General features: G+C 45.4%; 1 protein-coding gene across 1 annotated transcript in view; it reads left to right on the top strand.

Annotated features, from left to right (window-relative positions):
• The window catches only part of LOC126095365 (phorbol ester/diacylglycerol-binding protein unc-13-like), a 560,121-nt gene that overhangs the window by 488,445 nt on the left and 47,747 nt on the right, over positions 1–23,929 (top strand). The window contains exon 7 of the mRNA XM_049910171.1: positions 21,222–21,331. Within this exon, the coding sequence (XP_049766128.1) occupies positions 21,222–21,331 (110 nt within the window). The remainder of the gene's footprint in view (positions 1–21,221; positions 21,332–23,929) is intronic.

Below are 23,929 nucleotides of genomic sequence, written 5' to 3'. Positions count from 1 at the left end.
GGGGTAACCTCCTTCGGGAGCGAGCAGAGGTCAAGGTGGACGCGAACCTGAGCCTGGAGCCAAGGTGGCGTGTGGCTCTCGCCCACTCGAAAGGTTTCAGGGAGTGAAAAATTAAGGTGTTGAAGGATGCAGCTGCTGTCGGGATTCGTCAGACCGTGCAACGCTCTGCGGCTGCGCCAACAGGCAGTGCCAGTGACTCGCAGTTGCCGATGTCGTCGTGTTAACATTGACACACACGCATGGGTCTTCGGCTGCGGAGGCCCATCGTTAGAAGTATTCGGTGGTCTGTGTGTTCAGGTACACTTGCAGTCTGACGTTACTCCCTCTACAGTTCGCCACCTCCACCTTTGCCGTTTTACGAGGCTCCCCAGCCCAGCCTACGACGTCCGACACTTGTGATGAGGGGTGGCCGCCCAACACCACGATATCTGGATGTGGTTTCACCGTGTGTTGTAGTCACTTACCAAAGCTCTCCTCGAACACCCAACAAGTCCTGCAGTTTCAGAAATGCTCGTACCGAGCCTCCTGGCTATCACAACTTTTCCTCGGTCAAACTCAGATAGATGCTCGCCTTCCACATTGTGCACACAGACGGCAGGTGACGCTGCTATCGCCTCGACGGATTTATATCGATAGTAGGTCCGTGGTCACAAAGTTTTAGCTGATCAGTATCGGTTTCCCATAATTACATTTTTCTTTTTCTAATACTGTCACTAGCACGAGACACAATGTGCTGGATGTTACAGCTTGCGGAACGAAAAAAATATATGAATATCTTGTTCCTCACATGCTCCATCCACTACACACATACCTTGTACTGTGATTTTACGAGACTAAAATTGAGACATATGCATCACGTATCTCATGAAAATGCTTTTTTCCGAGTTCCGGGTGGTTCCTGTAAATGGACCAGAAATTCCTTCATTTTTCACTTTGCAGCAAATAAATGAACTAATTGACAGCACAACACAACAACAACAACCACTTAATGGCCTACAAACTGCTGCGGGACGTACACAGTATTATTATTATTATTATTATTATTATTATTATTATTATTAGTGGCAATGGTCATATGCAAAGCATTGGCAGCCTGAAGTCTTTAAGTTTCTGCCCTTTGAGAAGTAAAGATTCCAACATTCAAGTAATTTACAACCTAAGTACAGTGAAAACCTTTCAGTTTCGTTGTTTTAAATAGAGCTGCAGGGTGTGGGTCAAGCAAGTGTCGCTTGGGAGAGGAGCGACGAAGAAGGAACATGTTTTGTAATAATTGCCTACTCTCAATATGGATATTTTATTCAGGGGAAGTGCTGTAGCTATCATTCGAAATACACTGAGAATTGCTTCATCATAAAGCTTGTTATAGATAATCAGTACCAATTGTCTCAATGAGTCACTAATTCGTAGTTAAACAAAAGCCTGTAAAACTAAATATCACTTATCTTTCCTAAATTTGGAGGCAACGGCCTTGCCGCAGTGGATACACAGGTTCCCGTGAGATCTCCGATGTTAAGCGCAGTCGGCCGTAGCCGGAACTTGGATGGGTGACCATCCTGCCGCCATGCGCTGTTGCCACTTTTCCGGATGCACCCAGCCTCGTGATGCCAATTGAGGAGCCGGTCAAAGAAAACCATGATATCGACCGGGAGAGCGGTGGGCTGACCACACGCCCCTCCTATCCTCATCCTCAACTGAGGATGACACGGCGGTCGGATGGTCCCTATGGGCCTCTTCTAGCCTGATGGCGGAGTGACGGTTTCGTAAATTTAAAAAGAAAAGTGGCCAACGATTCATTTTATTCTGCAGTTAGTTACGTGTTGATGTTCTTTATGGTGGAGTTACTAGCTAATACATGATTTCACTCTGGGATAATGGACTCAGAAAGACTGGAACCATTAAGCTAGGCCATGGCGTACGAGACTGTGCAGCCCAACCCGAGTGTCCGTAGGCAGACTTGCGAAGTGGCTAGCACATGTCGACAAGGGGGTTCAGTAGAACTACTTGGTAGGCAGCCTATACTAGCTTAGCTAGCCCTCCAACGAGATGAACGCCACTCAGAGGCAGCCATGCCCATTGGAACAGTCTGCTCTAGGTATTCAGAGCTACAGGACCGCAGCTACCGTGATTTTTTCCATTATTTTCCGAGGAGAATTTTATACACAGATCCTTAACTTATGAAATACTTGTTTTGGAAATAGATATTCCATGGTTACAATGATTTTATTTCATTTATTTATCTTACATTCTGTGGCTGAGGCTCCATTTAGAAGCGTTCATTCTTACCATAAACCAAGCAGACATGATGAGATCTGTCATTTCTCCACCAGTAGTGGTGCCATAGCAGCCTACTGGCTTCGGTGTGGCAGGAATGATCGCTTGAAAATACGGCTACTATGAAATTACACTCCTGGAAATGGAAAAAAGAACACATTGACACCGGTGTGTCAGACCCACCATACTTGCTCCGGACACTGCGAGAGGGCTGTACAAGCAATGATCACACGCACGGCACAGCGGACACACCAGGAACCGCGGTGTTGGCCGTCGAATGGCGCTAGCTGCGCAGCATTTGTGCACCGCCACCGTCAGTGTCAGCCAGTTTGCCGTGGCATACGGAGCTCCATCGCAGTCTTTAACACTGGTAGCATGCCGCGACAGCGTGGACGTGAACCGTATGTGCAGTTGACGGACTTTGAGCGAGGGCGTATAGTGGGCATGCGGGAGGCCGGGTGGACGTACCGCCGAATTGCTCAACACGTGGGACGTGAGGTCTCCACAGTACATCGATGTTGTCGCCTGTGGTCGGCGGAAGGTGCACGTGCCCGTCGACCTGGGACCGGACCGCAGCGACGCACGGATGCACGCCAAGACCGTAGGATCCTACGCAGTGCCGTAGGGGACCGCACCGCCACTTCCCAGCAAATTAGGGACACTGTTGCTCCTGGGGTATCAGCGAGGACCATTCGCAACCGTCTCCATGAAGCTGGGCTACGGTCCCGCACACCGTTAGGCCGTCTTCCGCTCACGCCCCAACATCGTGCAGCCCGCCTCCAGTGCTGTCGCGGCAGGCGTGAATGGAGGGACGAATGGAGACGTGTCGTCTTCAGCGATGAGAGTCGCTTCTGCCTTGGTGCCAATGATGGTCGTATGCGTGTTTGGCGCCGTGCAGGTGAGCGCCACAATCAGGACTGCATACGACCGAGGCACACAGGGCCAACACCCGGCATCATGGTGTGGGGAGCGATCTCCTACACTGGCCGTACACCACTGGTGATCGTCGAGGGGACACTGAATAGTGCACAGTTCATCCAAACCGTCATCGAACCCATCGTTCTAGCATTCCTAGACCGGCAAGGGAACTTGCTGTTCCAACAGGACAATGCACGTCCGCATGTATCCCGTGCCACCCAACGTGCTCTAGAAGGTGTAAGTCAACTACCCTGGCCAGCAAGATCTCCGGATCTGTCCCCCATTGAGCATGTTTGGGACTGGATGAAGCGTCGTCTCACGCGGTCTGCACGTCCAGCACGAACGCTGGTCCAACTGAGGCGCCAGGTGGAAATGGCATGGCAAGCCGTTCCACAGGACTACATCCAGCATCTCTACGATCGTCTCCATGGGCGAATAGCAGCCTGCATTGCTGCGAAAGGTGGATATACACTGTACTAGTGCCGACATTGTGCATGCTCTGTTGCCTGTGTCTATGTGCCTGTGGTTCTGTCAGTGTGATCATGTGATGTATCTGACCCCAGGAATGTGTCAATAAAGTTTCCCCTTCCTGGGACAATGAATTCACGGTGTTCTTATTTCAATTTCCAGGAGTGTATTAGGAAGAGACTGACGGAAAAAAATCACAGCACTACAAAATAATTAATGTACAGTGATGGATTTCGGGAATATATTAGTCTAGATAGCACATTTAAATGCTTAACACTGCAGGGTCAGAGGTTAATGTAAGTACGAGATAAGGTCTGGGAAATGTGAAACTCCATTAATAACCAGTGTAATCAGATTGGAGACATATGGCGACTGAGCAGGCCAAGACGCCATGTTGACTTTCTGTAGAACTTCTTAGCTTACATCTTTATGTCGGCGAGCCTTATCTTGTTGGAAAACACCTCCTGGGATGCTGTTCGTGAATGGCAGCACAACATATCGAACTACCTGTATGACATACAAATTTGCAGTCAGAGTGCGCAGGATAGCCACGAGATTGCTCCTGTTATTATACGAAATCACACTCCAGACCATACCTCCAGATGTAGCTCCACTGTGCCTCGCACGCAGACAAGTTGGTTGCAGGACTTCAACTGGACTATTTCTAACCAACACACGGCCGTCACTGATGCTGAGGCAGAACCAGCTCCCTGGCCTCGAATGAGCTCTCGCTTGACATCACTGAAGTAGCAAATGGCGGTGGTTTCGGGTCAGTGGAATGCGCGCCAAGGTTTGTAATAGTTCTTTGTGTCACTGTGCTGCTGCAGATTCAGTACTATGCGCCACAGGAATACGCCGAACTCCCTCTCGTTACTGCCATGTGGTCGTCCAGGGACCGGTCTTGTTGCAACCATACGTTACCGTGACCGCTGCTGCCAGAAACCATGTACAGTGGCTGTAACCCTGTTACACGGCCTCTTTCAAACTCAGTTAGGTGATGGTAATGGTGTCTTTGTCCCCGTAACGACATTCGTGACTAACATCGGCTAACCATGTCCAATCTCAAAGGCAACTAACGCTCACGACCATTACAGCTTGTGTTTAAAACAAACTGATACATATCCACATAGTGGCGCTACTAACGCCAATCATATGCGACTCGCTTGAAATGTGAACAGACATCCTTTTTTTCAGATATAGAAACTTGCCTATAAAGTTTCGTTCCTTCTTTTTGTTGCGATTCTTTTTTCCGGCAGCGTATATATACAAAAAAGCAATGAAGCTTGCGACCTTCCTCTACCAAAACAAATCCCAAAGTGCCACGAACACTGATGGTAAAATCTTACGAGCTGTTAGGCGGCATCATATAGCTCTTAAAATGCCTAGAATACTCATCTGTTCGACCTTTGCTGGGATCAGAATTCATCTTGTGTCCCTGTTCCCAGCAGCGGCTTAGAAACGTCCAATATTCTTCACATTTGAATAGAACCGAGCTAAATAACTCAGAAAATTGTACCGTCAATGTTAACGGGCACGAAAGCATGCAGACCTACGTAATGTCATCATAGTTTGAGCGAGACTCATCGATCAGTGGCTGTTTACACAGATGTAAGCACGTGAAAGAAGCTGTATGCGAATGCAGAGTGAACTCTAACTCTACGGACAACATTACGAACTAAAATTGTGTGCTGGACTGGGGCACTAAACCATAATATTTCCTTTTTTCGTTTTGAGCGACTGAAGACTCAGCCCCAAAGCTCTGTATCCGACACTAGCTCTCTCCGACTCGGTAGAGTATTTACCGGAGAAATGTATAGGTTCCAGGTTACAGACCTGGTGTGGCGCACGGTTTTAATCTGCTAGAAAATTTCATTTCAGCTCAAACTCTACTGCAAAGTAAAAACTCATTCTGGAATACTTTAGACATTGTTCAGAGATAATTTCTGAGTGTTTTGGTGTAAGAGACCAATGGTTTCCTGAGGTTCGTACAGAATAGTAGCATTTTGTTTGATTTAGTAACAATATAACAATTAACCTGATGTGAGTGAGTGGATGCGTCGTTACGTTATCCTGTGTGCGGATGTCATGTATGCTACAGATTAATTATCCGTTGGTTTGCAATTTATCAAGGGTGTTGAATAAAGCATGTTATTCATATAATAATCAACCTCAGTGGAACCATGATTTCTTTTAATTTCAAATATGTAAAATGCGACTTACTACGAAGACACACGAGTTCTTTCCACCACTAAAGGCGGGTTGATGGCTTGCAGCCGAGATATGGGCAGCGGGGCGGTATTGTGCGCCTGATTGCGCTTCGCTCGTATCCTATGTCAAATGTTGCAGGGACGAGGCGATAAAGTACGATTCAAAAAAAATCCATTTAGAAGTTACTGGGATGGACTGCTCCCAGCGTTAATAACCCCGTCAGTACTGACCTTAGATTTTATGAACAGAAAGTCTGCATTGATTGCCAATGCCTTTGCCTTTCTCCTTTTTCTTGGCTTTTATCCCGTATCTTCTTGGGATTGGCATGTACACTCCTGGAAATGGAAAAAAGAACACATTGACACCGGTGTGTCAGACCCACCATACTTGCTCCGGACACTGCGAGAGGGCTGTACAAGCAATGATCACACGCACGGCACAGCGGACACACCAGGAACCGCGGTGTTGGCCGTCGAATGGCGCTAGCTGCGCAGCATTTGTGCACCGCCGCCGTCAGTGTCAGCCAGTTTGCCGTGGCATACGGAGCTCCATCGCAGTCTTTAACACTGGTAGCATGCCGCGACAGCGTGGACGTGAACCGTATGTGCAGTTGACGGACTTTGAGCGAGGGCGTATAGTGGGCATGCGGGAGGCCGGGTGGACGTACCGCCGAATTGCTCAACACGTGGGGCGTGAGGTCTCCACAGTACATCGATGTTGTCGCCAGTGGTCGGCGGAAGGTGCACGTGCCCGTCGACCTGGGGCCGGACCGCAGCGACGCACGGATGCACGCCAAGACCGTAGGATCCTACGCAGTGCCGTAGGGGACCGCACCGCCACTTCCCAGAAAATTAGGGACACTGTTGCTCCTGGGGTATCGGCGAGGACCATTCGCAACCGTCTCCATGAAGCTGGGCTACGGTCCCGCACACCGTTAGGCCGTCTTCCGCTCACGCCCCAACATCGTGCAGCCCGCCTCCAGTGGTGTCGCGACAGGCGTGAATGGAGGGACGAATGGAGACGTGTCGTCTTCAGCGATGAGAGTCGCTTCTGCCTTGGTGCCAATGATGGTCGTATGCGTGTTTGGCGCCGTGCAGGTGAGCGCCACAATCAGGACTGCATACGACCGAGGCACACAGGGCCAACACCCGTCATCATGGTGTGGGGAGCGATCTCCTACACTGGCCGTACACCACTGGTGATCGTCGAGGGGACACTGAATAGTGCACGGTACATCCAAACCGTCATCGAACCCATCGTTCTACCATTCCTAGACCGGCAAGGGAACTTGCTGTTCCAACAGGACAATGCACGTCCGCATGTATCCCGTGCCACCCAACGTGCTCTAGAAGGTGTAAGTAAACTACCCTGGCCAGCAAGATCTCCGGATCTGTCCCCCATTGAGCATGTTTGGGACTGGATGAAGCGTCGTCTCACGCGGTCTGCACGTCCAGCACGAACGCTGGTCCAACTGAGGCGCCAGGTGGAAATGGCATGGCAAGCCGTTCCACAGGACTACATCCAGCATCTCTACGATCGTCTCCATGGGCGAATAGCAGCCTGCATTGCTGCGAAAGGTGGATATACACTGTACTAGTGCCGACATTGTGCATGCTCTGTTGCCTGTGTCTATGTGCCTGTGGTTCTGTCAGTGTGATCATGTGATGTATCTGACCCCAGGAATGTGTCAATAAAGTTTCCCCTTCCTGGGACAATGAATTCACGGTGTTCTTATTTCAATTTCCAGGAGTGTAGATTCCCTGGCAGCCCTAGTACCAATGTAGTGGAAAGGTCAGAGATACTCGGGCTTGTTCCCGACGATGGTGTCATTGCAGCTACAGGCATGTCACGTGGGCACCTCCACTGACATAGCAGTGTCCGTAAATACCGTGGGTCCGCATTACCCTGGAAATTCTCGCTACTCTCTGTAGCCTTCGATACCCACCATTGGTTGCACAGTGATCGACTTAACCTCTATTTACATTTTTCGATACGTGTCGTTCCCCGGACTATTTTCACTTGTTTGCGATGATTTTCGCTACATTCTGTACTTAGCTTCTGGATAGCCTTTCACCTCGTACACTTTGCTGCCGTCAACCATAAAAATCGACTATTTGTTGCTCTGGCCTTTGTGCCACCGTCAGTGCGAGTGGTCAAATGTGGTGCTCCACCTGTATCTCTTCGGGTCAATACGTTTTGCTGAAAACGTTTCGATATCTGGAACTTGTCACGAAGGAAAAGGGGTATTACCTCTTAAGCCAGTCACCCCCACCATAGTTGTACGTCACTGCCGCGATGTCCTCTGGTGGCACTAGATATATTCCACTCTCATCCGCGTATTTTTCTTAGCACTTCCTTGAGTTTTATTACGAAATTTCTGTAGGAAGATATTACCGTCATTCTGACCGCCTATGGTAATTCCTTCTTTCCCAAACTTGCCTCATCCTGCATAGTGTTCCACCGGTAAATTAATGCTCATGATGTCTCTGTTACGTAAAAGTGAAATTCTCACTCCTCCTCTTGAACTGCGAACAACTAAATTGACTGGTTATGAGGTCTCGTGTTTGAAGACCACGGTACAGAGAATGTGGGAAGAACCTCTGGTTTCATGTGGTTAGATGTGCAGAGGGAGCTAAACATTTACTAACTAGGAGTTTTAATTCACGAAAAGAAAAATAATTCGTGGCGAATGTAGTACAGTTTCGTGTAAGATCTTCTGCAAACAGAGGTATGCAAATAATTTGCGATTACGTGCTTTCCAGCTGGGTTAGTTTGCGGAAATGGTGCAACGTTTCTGTGTCGTTCCCATCATCTGCTGACAATTTCGACAAACTAATCAGATTCTGAAACTACAATTTTATATTAATTCATTTCGCCCAGAACGACAAGAAGAGCCCATAAACGTAAATAACCATTTCATTTCCCTTGAAAAACGCTTGTAGCAGTTGTGAAATCCTCGACATTATATGACCAGATGGTTCTCAGAATATAAACAGAAGTACCCAGTTACTTTAACTCTCATATTGTCTTAGCAGTGTCCTACAGTAACTAGGCATTTGCACTGTACATTTTTACCCTGGTACTACTACTTCTCAGACTCTGAAAATGATTTAAAGGGCGATCACGCAAACAGAAGTACGTATAATTATCTTACTGATGTGCACGTGGTCTTAACACAATGAAATAAAATGTCTTGTACTCCATATTGTACTAGCCAGCACATCAAATAAAAAGTGATCTCTGGCAAAGTTGTGTAGGGCGTATCTCCTTTTGTGGCGTGCTATGATACTATCACATTCAAGACAGTACGATTAAATTTCTGACAGAAGGATTTGGAATTTAAAATCGTGGTTGACTAAAGTTTTCTCCAGATAATATCTTAACTCACCAACTACGACTCATACATCGAACACTGAGTGCTGAATTCTGTCATTAACAGATGCACTTGAAAATGTGTCAAACTGAGCTATATTGCACAAGTAACTATCATTTGATTGACGCATTGTTTCCGCAAGGAAGCATTAAATGTCTGTATATTTGACGGGAGGACCTACCACAAAATATGGCTCGCATTTAACGGGCGTGACAGGCCACTTGTAAAAATTAGCCACGGCTAGCCTTCGCGCTTGAATGTGTGTCAGCCGGCGCACAGGCGAGACAGTCTGACACCGAGGTCGAAGTCCGGAACGAGATGGGACGAGTCGGCGCACGGCGCGAGACTATTTATAGCGTCCGCTATCGACCGTGGCGCCACGCTCTGCCGCCAGCGTCGCAACGCACCATCTCTCGGCCGGCGCAAGAAGCGCGTTCGCTTTCAGTTCACTCCGACAGGTGGCACGACAAGGAGTTGGGAAACAGTTTTAAGCTCAGAGGTCTTCCGAGGGCTTTAGAACTACGGCGCCGTTTTCGAAGTGCACAGTGATAGATGACTCAGCATTACCTTTGTTTCCAACATCTATGAAGACAGGCACGAAAGATTAACGGAGGATAGTCTCTCGGTATCACGCACACGATTATTATCACACACCTTCCAATAAACAGGTACTGCAAACAGCTCTGTCATGACTGCTGTACCTACAGATTCCTGAACGGATGCCCGTCTCCCTCCTACAAACGCTATCCGTATTTACAACGTAGTCGTCCATATAGGTTTTTACCTTGTACCATGGTAAACGTCTGAAATCCTACTTGTCCTCAAACCCGCCAGTGACACCTCCTACCGCTCCACCACCCTGACTCAGTATTCATAAAAGTCTTCAAGTCCATTGTATACCAACGCTTTCATAGACACCGAAACATTCCGATTTGTCTTTACCACTGTCTCTTACGCCCAACCTTTCTTCCAATGACCAACTCCTTTACGTTACACATCTCCTATCCCACCAAATTAACAACTGCAGTCCACCATTTCTTATATCCCTTGATCTCGAGAAATCATATGATAACGTGAGGAATTCCAGTCTCCTCATCAAGTTACAGACCTGTGCAATTCTATGTAATTGTGTTCATCTTCTCAACGTCTTAAAAACAACGGCCCTTCCTATGTCACCTTCAACGACACTAATTCGCGTATTTTCGTATTACAGTCCCTGTGCCCCAAGGACTTGTCCTCTCTCCACTGCTCCACGTGCTACATGCAGCCAATATGCCTACGCCACTTTCTCCGGCGCAGCTCCCCCTGTATACCGATGACACCAACATTCCTAGCCCTCTACCCCGTCCACAAGAAATCTCAACAGTCCCTCCAGATCCATCCCAGCCTAATAACTTTCTCGTGCAACTAGTGGCTCCTCACAATAGACTCTACCAAAACCCGGGTAACAATTACGGAAAGAGCCATTCACAGCTTCCAACAACACAACATTTACCTTTTCATTTACAACCTTCGTATCGAGTTAACTAATACAACAAATTACCACAGACTACTGCTTGTTAGCGAGCTAAAAGGAAATCCCCACCTACTAACTATTCCAGGAAGCCCACTATACACCAAAACTACCAAACGGTCAAATATAGGAATTTTACCATTCCACAGTCCACCACACCCATAAATGCGTCGTCCGACCCATCATCTACTATGCAAATGTAGCATGGATTTCCGCTAATCCAAGTTCTGACAAGCACTACAGATTTTAGAACACCATACATACCGCCCAACGTTTTGAATCTGCTTAACCTGCCCCCAATCATCTCATAAAATTTCTCATCCTTGTCTTCCATATTGAACAGCTACGTATATCAGAATTTGCCCGCAAACGTGACGAAAGTTATTCTCTAGCCCGTTCCCCCGTCTATGATCCTAATACTCCAACATGTTCCCACAACACTACACACATACGCTCTCCACATCCTCTTCCAACGAATCTTTAATCACAGTCCGTTTCTCGACAGTGAAATCCGCCCTAATACAGCGGTATCAAAAAGAAACTGGCTCAGGAAATATTTCACGTACCTTAAGGCAGGCCACCCAACTATGTAATCAGATTCGGGTGTGTATGAATTAAGCTCATAATAGTCTTTATTACGAGGCGTACTCGGAAAGTAAAATCCGATTAGGCGCGAAATGCAAACAACTGTGAAAATCCGATGGAACTTTGTACAGCTGGGTTGCCAAATGTCTTTATGTGCTTGTCGATCGCTTCACGCCGCTCTTTTCAGTTTGGAGAGCAAAGTGATCACGTAGAAACAACAGTGTCTCCCGCCGAGTATGTGTAACTGATGAGAGACTTCACCCGAAGCTATGCAGCCCACATAACATAACTGTCATGCATTTTTTTCTTCAAGTTAATTTTCAGCCGCATGTTGCATGGGTAATGTAGGAGGTCCTGCAGCATTTTCGATGGGAAGTGTTTGATCACCCACAATATAGCCCTTAATTAGCTCCTTCCGTTGTTCGTCTCTGCCCTCCTGAACCTCTGTCTACGAAGACAACATTTTGGCACAAACAACGAAAGGCAGACCAGCGTAGAGAATTGGCGAAAAGCATAGGTGGCTGCTTTCTGTGAGGAGGGTACTGGGAATTTTGCACAACGCCACGACAAATATATAAGTCGCAGTGGCGATGTTCAGAGAGGTAGCTGCAATGCGTGGCTGAATTATGCGATCAAAAAATTTTAGATTTTCATTGTGGTTTTCATTTCGCGACCGATCGGACCTTACTTTCCAAACAGCTTTCGTAATTAAGGGAGATTGCCTATCTGAATGTATCAAAAATATCTTCTGTGCCATTTTTATTTTGAGCACACTGCATACAGCCTGCCTGTCCTAGCAGACCTAGCAGAACGCGCCTCTCCTTCCTCATTATCCTTACCGCTGGCTGACCCGTCACATCTTTCCCCTCTGAGTTAATGTTTAAAGAACCAACAAATCAGTCTTTTTCTTGTAAGCAACGTAACTCTTGTTCGACTTTTAACACCACTTTTACAGCATTTTAAAATTTTGAATATCGTTAGATTGAATACAGGTGAATCTTTCACTGCTGACAACCCCAGTCGTCCATGGTGATTCAATTGTTCCATGAGTCGAAAAGGTGTGGCACTTGAGAATAGGTGCTTCCTGTGATCTTTCAATGGTTCCCAGTTAATTCTGGTCCTACGCCATGCTAGAGTGTTGCAACCCACTCCACGATCCCATGAAGTGGAGACATGTCGGTCTCCAGAACAGGTGTTCCCTGTGACCTTTCACCGGGTCCCAGTTGATTCTGGACTTACGCCATGCACGATTGTTGCAACCCACTCCACGATCCCATGAAGTGGAGATGTGTAGGTCTCCAGAACAGGTGTTCCCTGTGACCTTTCACCAAGTCCCAGTTGATTCTGGTCCTACACCATGCTAGAGTGTTGCAACCCACTCCACGATCCCATGAAGTGGAGACATGTGGGTCTCCAGAACAGGTGTTCCCTGTGACCTTTCACTGGGTCCCAGTTGATTCTGGTCCTACGCCATGCTAGAGTGTTGCAACACATTCCACGATCCCATGAAGTGGAGACATGTGGGTCTCCAGAACAGGTGTTCCCAGTGGCCTTTCACCGGGTCTCAGTTGATTCTGGTCCTACGCCATGCAAGAGTGTTGCAACACACTCCACGATCCCATGAAGTGGAGACGTGTGGGTCCCCAGAACAGGTGTTCCCTGTGACCTTTCACCGGGTCCCAGTTGATTCTGGTCCTACGCCATGCTAGAGTGTTGCAACCCATTCCACGATCCCATGAAGTGGAGACATGTGGGTCTCCAGAACAGGTGTTCCCTGTGACCTTTCACCGGGTCCCAGTTGATTCTGGTCCTACGCCATGCTAGAGTGTTGCAACCCACTCCACGATCCCATGAACTGGAGACATGTGGGTCTCCAGAACAGGTGTTCCCTGTGACCTTTCACCGGGTCCCAGTTGATTCTGGTCCTATGCCATGCTAGAGTGTGCAACACACTCCACGATCCCATGAAGTGGAGACATGTGGGTCCCCAGAACATGTGTTCCCTGTGACGTTTTACTGGGTCCCAGTTGATTCTGGACTTACGCCATGCACGATTGTTGCAACCCACTGCACGATCCCATGAAGTGGAGATGTGTGGGTCTCCAGAACAGGTGTTCCCTGTGACCTTTCACCAGGTCCCAGTTGATTCTGGTCCTACGCCATGCTAGAGTGTTGCAACCCACTGAACGATCCCATGAAGTGGAGACATGTGGGTCTCCAGAACAGGTGTTCCCTGTGACCTTTCACCGGGTCCCAGTTGATTCTGGTCCTATGCCATGCTAGAGTGTTGCAACCCACTCCACGACCCCATGAACTGGAGACATGTGGGTCTCCAGAACAGGTGTTCCCTGTGACGTTTTACTGGGTCCCAGTTGATTCTGCACTTACGCCATGCACGATTGTTGCAACCCACTCCACGATCCCATGAAGTGGAGACATGTGGGTCTCCAGAACAGGTGTTCCCTGTGACCTTTCACCGGGTCTCAGTTGATTCTGGTCCTACGCCATGCTAGAGTGTTGCAACACACTCCACGATCCCATGAAGTGGAGACGTGTGGGTCCCCAGAACAGGTGTTCCCTGCGACGTTTTACTGGGTCCCAGTTGATTCTGGACTTACGCCATGCACGATTGTTGCAACCCACTCCACGGTCCCATGAAGTGGAGATGTGTGGGTCTCCAGAACAGGTGTTCCCTGTGACCTTTCACCAGGTCCCAGTTGATTCTGGTCCTACGCCATGCTAGAGTGTTGCAACCCACTCCACGATCCCATGAAGTGGAGACATGTGGGTCTCCAGAACAGGTGTTCCCTGTTACCTTTCACCGGGTCCCAGTTGATTCTAGTCCTACGCCATAATAGTGTTGCAACCCACGCCACGATCCCATGAAACGGAGTCGTTTGGGTCTCCAGAACAGGTGTTCGCTGTGACCTTTCACTGGGTCCAAGTTGACTCTGGTCCTATACCAAGGTAGTCTGTTGTTTGTCTTTTGGTTTCATGTATTAATGACTCGTGTCAACTTGAGCTTTCAACACAGCTTCCAGTATTCAGACCTCGACGGTCCATGTTGACACTGTGCCTATAACCATTATTCATGTGGAAGAAAAGTTGTTTTTTGTGCTGGTAAACTGATGATGAAAGTAGCCCACGGTGAAATTTTAATGAAATCATTACTCAGGTCCAGAGTCAAGGTGTCAATTGTGTAACAATTTCCGTTTCCTACAGTGTTTTAATGAAACTATGTCGTAATCATGAAGTTTGAACAGGTGCTGGTTTCTTAGGTTCTGTTTTCTAGATGGCATTTTTCTCTCTTTGAATTTCTCACCAGACTCTCTCTAAAGAAATTACACAATTAACAGTACATATGTATCTAGTATTAGTTGCTTCTGAGAGGCAAAGCTTTCTTATTTATACTATCACTGAGGTCTGCTTTTAACTCACAAGTTATTTCGACGATAAGTCTCGCCACAGATCCGATAGTTTGCAAGATACAATGAGGTTGGGCTCAGCGAGGATAGTGACAGACGTAAGTGAAACGAAGTTTCGTTGCCACATGCTGGTAGGTGAAACTTCCGCCGTTTTTGATGACCTGGATGTGTCAAAAGCGAGGAAAGCTCCGCGTTCTGGGCCTAACGGTCCAGTGAGGACCACCGAGAGCCGTGCCATCTCTGCCAGTGGGGAATGGTGGCGCAGGTGGAGAACAGGGCCGTTGTCGGCCTTCTAGACCTTGGAGCCGCTGTCAAGGAGGACACGCCAAAAGACCCTCACCCGATTTCCAAGAAATTTCGCTCATAGGAAGAGTGATCAAAATAAGCGAACACGGAGATACTCCATCGTTACAGAGAAAATAATGGTCGAAGTTTTCGACGTAATTGAGATGCGTTTCTGCCGGCAGGAAGCTGAGCCGAGGTGGTGGTACAGCGGATAGTCCTTCATAACTTCATACTTTTGCAACCCGTGGTCGAAACGCGATTACTGTTTTTATTTTATTTATCTACACGTGTCGGTAGAAGCGTTGCTTTACGAAGTTATGAGATACAGGGGCGTTATATTAACTGTAAAATTACAACAGGGTCTCACAAGTATCACACATACAGTATATAATATACGTGTGTATGGTATTTCAGGGGTTTAAATTTTAATATTCTTAAATTTCAGTGTTATATCAGAACTTATATTTTGCTCTTACGTTCATTCTTCTGAACGATTTGCTGCTTCCCGTTGTATGATTCCGAATAGTAACGTTCGAAACATTGAAATTCCGTACACCGTGAGCATCGCGCAAAGGCAGTTTTGCCACGGTCACATTTCTTCGAATGAATCTCACTCGGAAAAGAAACTTCGTTAACACTGCTGAAGATTTATCGCTTTGGCATTAATTTCGCGGCAGCACATGCATAAAGGTTTTCCAAAAACTGACGCTTGCAGTTGGTTATGTATCTGTGCACGGATTTTTACTGTATCGTGTCTACTTGTCATATCCCTTGGCCGTGTTGTGCATTTCCGCAGTTTTCGGAGGAAGTGTTTTGTTTGCCGGTAGGAATATACGTCACTGACTTCATTGAGTGGCGTACACCTACGAGGAATAACTTTCAACGGACAGGTAGATACTCCATCTTCATGCAGGAGTAACCAAGGATCGCTCTGATAGGTAAGGGAAAAACAATAATGTACTTTCGAACATGGGGTGCAGAAGTGTTAGTACGTCATGTTAGCCATTGCGCCACCGCTTCAGTAGAACTTATTACACCCTAAAAGGCTTATAAAATACCTCGAAAACATTGACCATCGTTTTGTCAGAAATGGTCGATTACCTGCGGATGAGCCAAGGTACGCGTGCACTTATTTTGACCCCTCTTCCACTCAGCAAAATTCCTGGGAAATATGGTGATGGCACTTGCCGTGTTCTCTTCGTGTCTGCACCCCAATTCATTCCTTCAACCAGAGAAAGAACCTTGCCAGAACCAGGAGCGAACCCGGATCCTCGGAACAGCAACCAGTCGCAATTAATGCTAAGCTTCGCAGGTGGATACCTAGGTACGGAATTGACTTAAATTACATGTTTCTTCTACTGTTGAGTTTTGTGACGAAGCAGAATCTCTGACTGTTACGTTCTTGTTAAAGGACTTCACTGTCACCTTTGTTTGTAAAATTGTTATTCATAACATTTGTATTGCAGTTTCGGCCGTGCGGCAATTATCAAGTGGAGAGCTGTGAAATTCTGCTTCAGGACTTGTCATAACTTTAAAAGATAGCTTACAGCTATATATTTTTAAGTTGTTGGCGTGTAGCCGACTGAAGTACAATGTTCGCATTACTCCTGATAATAGTCACACAGACAAAATTACAGTAGTTGATTTTATGAATAAATTTTTTTGTAATCAAAGACGCCCGCGATATCCTTAAAAGAATTTATGTGCCTGTGGACGCTCCCCAAGGAACGTTAATCAGTCTTACTCTTTATCTGATAACGAAAATGATGTCGATCCCTTGAACTAGTTATTCTGTTTTTTGTACATGTTGAATTACTTAGCACCCATTTCCTATTACAGATGCACTAAAACTAACATTGTTTAGTTAGAGCTGTTGTTATAGTTGTATTTTATTATAATTCAAAAAAGAAACAAAATTTTGAACTTGTAGAATACCACAGACATACATAACTGACAGTTATATTTACTCACAAATATATTTTTTTACAAAATAATTAATACATTAATGATTGTAACAAATAGGAATCACTTTATTCTTTTTGTTTCACACAAGAAATTCCTATGAGAACGTAGTTTTTCGCGGCGACGTTCTTGTATAAACGTTATACTGATTTCTTGCCACGTCAGATTTGTATGTAAACTCAAACGTCCGACGATTTCTTCTTTCGTTATTGTTATAAATTACCTTTGGATAGCATGGTTCTTCATTTAGTTGGAGGAATTTTGTCATGGCAACGTCACGACGTCACGGAATTTCCATACGCTACCAGAGATTACGTCGATGGCTGTGCGTTATATCGATGCAGATTCCGTTAGATGGTGAATAAACAGTTTATATCCTTACTGCCTTACGACATCAAGTATCCGCTGCTGCACTAAGAGTATAAATAATGTCCCGGTTAAAGCTGTTGTTACTGTTGTGATCTGAACGGCTTCCTTGATGATGGAATCACAGTAGGTAGATGCATAGGATAAGATTTTCTTTTCATCGATAATAATAGCAGGTTTGTCTGTGAGGCACATTTGTCGGAAACGCGATATATAATGTTTCGTTGGTGCTCTGTGTAGGGTTCTGAAACTGTCCGTATTGACAAATCAATATAACTACTACCGCAATCAAGAAAAATTTTATAAATTCCAGGAACATTACCACTAAGACTACAGTTTCCTGAGCACAACATCTCTTCATTTCTCTTGTATGTTTGGGAAGTGGATTGAATAGCGTGTCTGCCATGATTCTGCCCTTTTTTTATGAAGACCCGAATGAGTGCCACAGACTGATAATCTTGTGATGATTATCTCCGTGTTTTCGTTGCTTGGGGATGGCTAACTTAACATCTCGCGAATAACTTTTTCAGATGCCTGCTCTCGGAATTCAGTAAGTCCGTGTCAGAAACAGTTTTAGCTCTTCGTATCAGTGTGTTTAAAAGAGCTTTCTTTCGTACTGGGTACTGAAACCTTTGACAACTGAGATGTGGTCAGTATTTACTGGCTTACAGTAAACAATGTCCGTGCCGCCCATCTAATTTTCTTTCAAAAAACTGCCCAAAAATGATAATCTTCCTTCTCTCCCTATCACAGCGGTGAAATTTATACAAATTTGCATTCTATTCATATGATTAGTCAACAAGTAATGAGCTTCGATCCCATGCGGCCAGATCATAAAAATGTCGTAAGCATAGCGAAAGAAGCAAGGTGGGAGATGAGAAGCTGAATATAATGCGAGATCTACGAAACGCTAAATAAAGGAATGAGACAACTGTACAATGGAGAACCAATGACTATTTCGTCACTCATTTCACAAAATCAACCTACAAATCTGGCACAGCAAGAAATCCGCGAACATTTATATAAGAAAATAATGTTGAAAACAGGCTGGTTCCTCATTATGACGGAGCCAGTGTATTCATGAGACATTTTAGTTGTTTAAAGAATTCTGTGTGACGTCATATATTGTCTTGTTTGGCTGAGCACTTGTGTGTGTGCACGTTGAGACTGTATTGTGTGGGCATGTCTTAGTGGTTGTCCTGTGTTTCTTTGCATTTCACGCATCCCGAATAGACATAAGAAAGGCTCCTGGGACACAGACGATAGGTAAGACAGTGTAGGAAGCTGATACTCTTTTACTGAACTTACCGTTAACGCTCACAAACACACGAACGCACACACAGTGAATTCTCCAATGTTGTGTACGGCAGTCTGCTTGGGAGCACACAGATCTGCTCACTGGATGGAAGGAGAAGTCTACATTTTCACTGCTACACATAGCGCTTTTATTGATTCTTGTGAAAGTACTGCGTTAAAAACTTTTGTTTAACAAATTTGTGAGCTTGTATTACTGGATTTCCCGCACACAATATACACATGTCGAAACAGCTCTGCTGTGTTTCTGCACTGTTTATTATTAGACAAATAGTTGCTGTGTTCATGCACTATTTGCTACTAGACAAGTAGTTTTCTCTTTTTATCAAGACTGGAAATTTAAAATTTACTGGTATAGTGTATGGTAGTTTGTCAAGCTTCGAATGCTTAATATGCTTCTCCTTTTCCTTTGTCGCTGATAGCATTCCATTTTTATGCTTGCAAGCTGCTAGCCGTACTCACACAACGATTTGTTGCACTTAAAAGTTCGCTTTTCATCATAAGCCACACATGTGTAACTGCCGGCACATTTGAGCATAATATTTGTAGTAGACGCGTTGTCTGATTTCTTTTCGAAGCATTCAAGCTATATTAAGCTCTAAAGGCTTTCTTCATGACGCTATAATATCACACTTTTATCTTGCTTTGTTTTTATCTATTTTTCTTATCAGTAGCTCTTTCATGAAACTTCTATTTATCTTAGCGCATATGCACATTTACTTTGTATTCGTGACTTTTTCTCTTTGGTCAATGAAATTGAACGTTTTTGTTAATTACTGTAACATTACTGACTCTTGATAGTTCAATAAAAATCAAAAGTTTCGGTAACATCCTGTTATTTGTCAATTTACCCTACAGATCTAGACTTCGCCGTAAAATTCCAAAACGCAAGGCTACACCGACTACAAATGAATATTTTGGAAGAAAAGAGGTGTAAACTTAATAGAAATTTCAAACACACTCCGTGCTACTACTGTAAACAACAGAAACCTGAGAGTCGATGCTGCACTACCAACAGTGATTACACAAACTAAGAAATAAAATAACTACTTGTGCTTGAACTGAGCAGCGATGTAAAAGTAAAGGTTGGCCATGAATTACCTTTATAGCATTAAACATAACTTTAAAACTAGATTAGATAACAACAACTGATCTTCAACTTGTAATAAAACAACTCGTGCAGTTTTGTTTTCTCATTACATGCGTCAATTTGTGCACTTCTAGCTGTATGGACAACCTGGAGTATGGATTCAGGTTGTCTCCATGTACGCTCCAGAAACTCCATGGAAACGTGTTCAAGCGTATTGCGGATGCATGTTCTTGAAGTCCTGGAGGTTCTTAGCTTTGATACAGTACAGTTGATCATTACTAAACCACATAGGAAGAGGTGTAGTGGTACGATGTCCGGTGATAGGGGTCGCCACCGAATAGGACCATCTCGTCCAATCTACTTATCCGGAAACATTTCATCCAGGAATTGACGGACATATAGTGACCATTGGGGGGATGACCGGTTTCCGGGAATAGGACGTCAGGTTAGAGGTGTTCGAGTTGTTGTAAGAAAGCCTTGTAGGAGTCTAGACAAACATCACTGTTGACGGCTGACTCGCTGATAAAGAATGGATCAAAGATGCAATGGTGCAACCATTCGCACGACACACAGATCTTGACACCCTCTCTGACCGTGTTACGTGTACCTTGAGGATATTCCGATCCCCATATACGATTCCGTTTTCTAGGTACATGTGTCGTTCGCTGAATCGAAGAAACTTTTTTTTTCAAAAAGTATTTGTTTGCTTCAGTCTTGGGTAGTATATCCAGTGCCAAACTGTTCGCGCTGAGGTATGTCCGACGGCTTTAGTGCCAGAAGAAACTACACCTTGTAGGAATAAGATCGAACTTGTTATGCAAGATTTTATGGTCTGTTGATGGTGGCGTTCTCAACTCAGTGTCCGACGTACGCACTGATTTTGCCGAACTCCTTGCAAACGCCTCCCGTATCTTCCCCACGTTGGCGGCTGAAGAATATTGGCGACCCTCCCCTTGTTTATGGACAACACTACCTGCTATCATAAATGAAGAATTCCGGGCACGCATAGATGATCGGGACGTTACTTTCCTTCCACACAGTGTCCGAAAGGTTCGTTGCATTTTGGTATCGGACTTGGTCTCTATAAACCAAACCACGCACTGGGCATTCTACTAAGGAGTCCACATTTTTCGTCATATCCGCGGCACATGGAAACAAAAAGAAACTTCATGAACTATCTTGCGTCATGTTGAAGATCAGCTGTTATTATCTAGCGTAGTGTAATGTTTAAAGACGCCCTGTAAACAGAAACATCGAATTTCATTTACTTGCTTCGTATTCACATAGAACAGAGCAGCTTGGCACTGGTGCCTGTGAGGTTGAACACGGCAGTCCTATCTGGTTGCCCACTTAAATGGGGCAAGATGAAGAGTCACTTGCAGCGTTGTTTATTTTCGTTGCTTGTTTGGCACATTGTGACATCGACGTGTGTGTGTTTGGCAGCCCGGACACGTGGTATAGCGCCAGCAGCTACGTGCAGAGCTACTCGCAGGAGCTGGACGACCGCCTCTACACCGACACCTCCTACTACCGGACCAACAAGCGCTCCAGGGGTGAGTAGCCGTCTCTCTTGCATTCCTAATGGTACTCAGTGTTTGGGAAAACTACTGACAAATATGACGCGCACAGGGTGTTTCACAACTAGTACTGCAGTCTTCTAGGTGTTTTTATGAGAACACGTGTTCGAAACCGTACCGTGAGGCTGTATAATAAGTGTGAAGATCGGATCACTTTCATATCTCCCTCTTCACAGCAAGCACACCGCGACCGTTCTTTCATACACACGATCCACAGACACTGGTTTGTGCTGAATAATTAATACTGCCACCAGAATAAGTGTAAGGACATTTTCTTCCGAGTTTATAGTAGTCACATCCTCAAGACTCTTCACATGGCTCAGCAAGAAAATGTTTGTTTATTTATTTACACGTCAAGTTCTGCAGGATCAAATTGAAGAGCACATCTCCGAGGTCATGGAACGTGTCAGTACATGAAATTACAACATAAAAGTGATAACAGATAAAATTAAAATCTTTATAAAGCCAGAAAAAGTCAAACTATAAGTTTAAGTAAACGCAATCAACAATAGAACAAGAATCAGATTAATTTTTAAAGGAACTCCTCCACATAATATAAAGAGTGACCCATGAGGAAACGCTTCAAATGGCTCTGAGCACTATGGGACTTACATCTGAGGTCATCAGTCGCCTAGAACTTAGAACTACTTCAACCGAACTAACCTAAGGACATCACACACATCCGTGCCCTAGGCAGGATTCGAACCAGCGATCGTAGCGGTCACGCAGTTCCAGACTGTAGCGCCTAGAACCGCTCGGCCACTCCGGCCCGCGGAAACGTTTCAGTTTTTATTTGAAAGCGTGTGGATTACTGCGCTAAGATTTTGGAATTCTAGTGGTAGCTTATTGAAAATCGATGCAGCATTATACTGCACACCTATCTGCACAAGAGTTAAGGAAGTCCGAACCAAATGCAGCTTTGATATCTGCCGAGTGTTAACTGAGTGAAAGCTGATTATTCTTGGGAATAAGCTAATTGTTAAGAAAAAATGACAGTAAGGAATAGACATATTGAGAAACCAGTGTTAAGGTACCCAGACTCGTGAACAGGGTTGACAAGAAGTTCGTCATCTCACACCACTCGTTGTCCGAACCGCAGAATGACAAGAGTTACCCTAAAATATAATACCATACGCCATAAGTGAATGAAAATAAACAAAGTACACTAATACTCATGTCGAACGATCACTCACTTCAGATACTGTTCGAATAGTAAAAATGGCACCATAAAGTCTCTGAACAAGAATCTGAACGTGGGATTTCCACCACAGTTTAGTATGTACCTGAACATTTGAACTGTTCAGTTTCACTAATCATATGCCCATTCTGTGAAATTAAAACGTCAGGTTTTGTTGAATTGTGTGTTATAAACTGCAAATACTGAGTCTTACTGTGATTTAGCGTTAGTTTATTTTCTACAAGCCATGAACTTACGTCATGAATTGCACTATTTGAAACCGAGCCAATGTTGCGCACAACATCCTTTACTACCAAGCTAGTGTCATCAGCAAAAGAAATTTTTTGGAGTTACCCGTAATACTGGAGGCCATACCATCTATGTAAATAAGGATCAGGGGCGGCCCCAATATTGATCCCTGGGGCACCGCCCACTTGACTGTACCCCACTCAGACCCCACATCACAGCCATTTGCAACACTGCGAATAATGACATTTTGGTGTCTGTTGCTAAAACTGAGTTAAAACTGTAGATCCAAGGAGATGGTCCACCGCGACCCATCTACTCGTACTTTCCGTAGTATGTACGGTTGAGATGTTCGCGGATGCCACATGCAAAATCCGCCCTTGTGCCATTATATTGGAACCACATTTGCTGATGGAGTGATAATGGCAATCCAATAACTCGACCAGTACCTCTTAGACTTTTCTTAGTATATGTGTGTTTAGTGAAGCGGGAGATTTGAAAGTGATTCGCTCTTCAAATTTGATTGGTATCCAGACGGTACATTTCCCGACATGGGTTCCTTATCAAAATTCAATCTCCTACGTCCCCAACGCAATCCCTAGAAGCCTGTAACAGAAATTGTGCAACATCCTGTATAAACAAATACGCTGCCGACAAAAACCGTGAAGCACCCAGAAGGATGTCAATGTAACTTCCAATTTCTTGCGAGAAGAAAACGGCCACCAGACTGTACTAGTGTTGTTCTTGTGTAATGTTGTTATCAGACCTGGTATGGGGCATACAGGGTGTTGGCAGTATCAAATGTTGAGTGACAGCGCTGGAGGTCACGGATGTGTCGCGTGCTAGTGTGAGGGAGTGTGTTTCTCCATGTGGCCAGCTGGTCGAATCGTGCAATGCCCAGATTTGTGGGGGATTCGGATGTGACGGTAGGACGGCACGCCAGCGTGAGGACTGGCGCACGTCAGCGTTCCCCTCGACTACGTCTCACCAACGCCAAGTCGGTTGATTTGGGGAGGGAAACAAACAGCGAGGGCATCGCTCCCATTGGATTAGGGAAGGACGGGGAAGGAAGTCGGCAATGCCTTTTCAAAGGAACGAAGTCGGTATTTTCCTGAAACGATCTAAGGCAATCACGGAAACCTAAATGAGGA

The sequence above is a fragment of the Schistocerca cancellata genome, chromosome 8, assembly GCF_023864275.1.
Source record: "Schistocerca cancellata isolate TAMUIC-IGC-003103 chromosome 8, iqSchCanc2.1, whole genome shotgun sequence".
NCBI lineage: Eukaryota > Metazoa > Arthropoda > Insecta > Orthoptera > Acrididae > Schistocerca > Schistocerca cancellata.
This window is presented reverse-complemented; position numbering and strand designations above follow the sequence as displayed.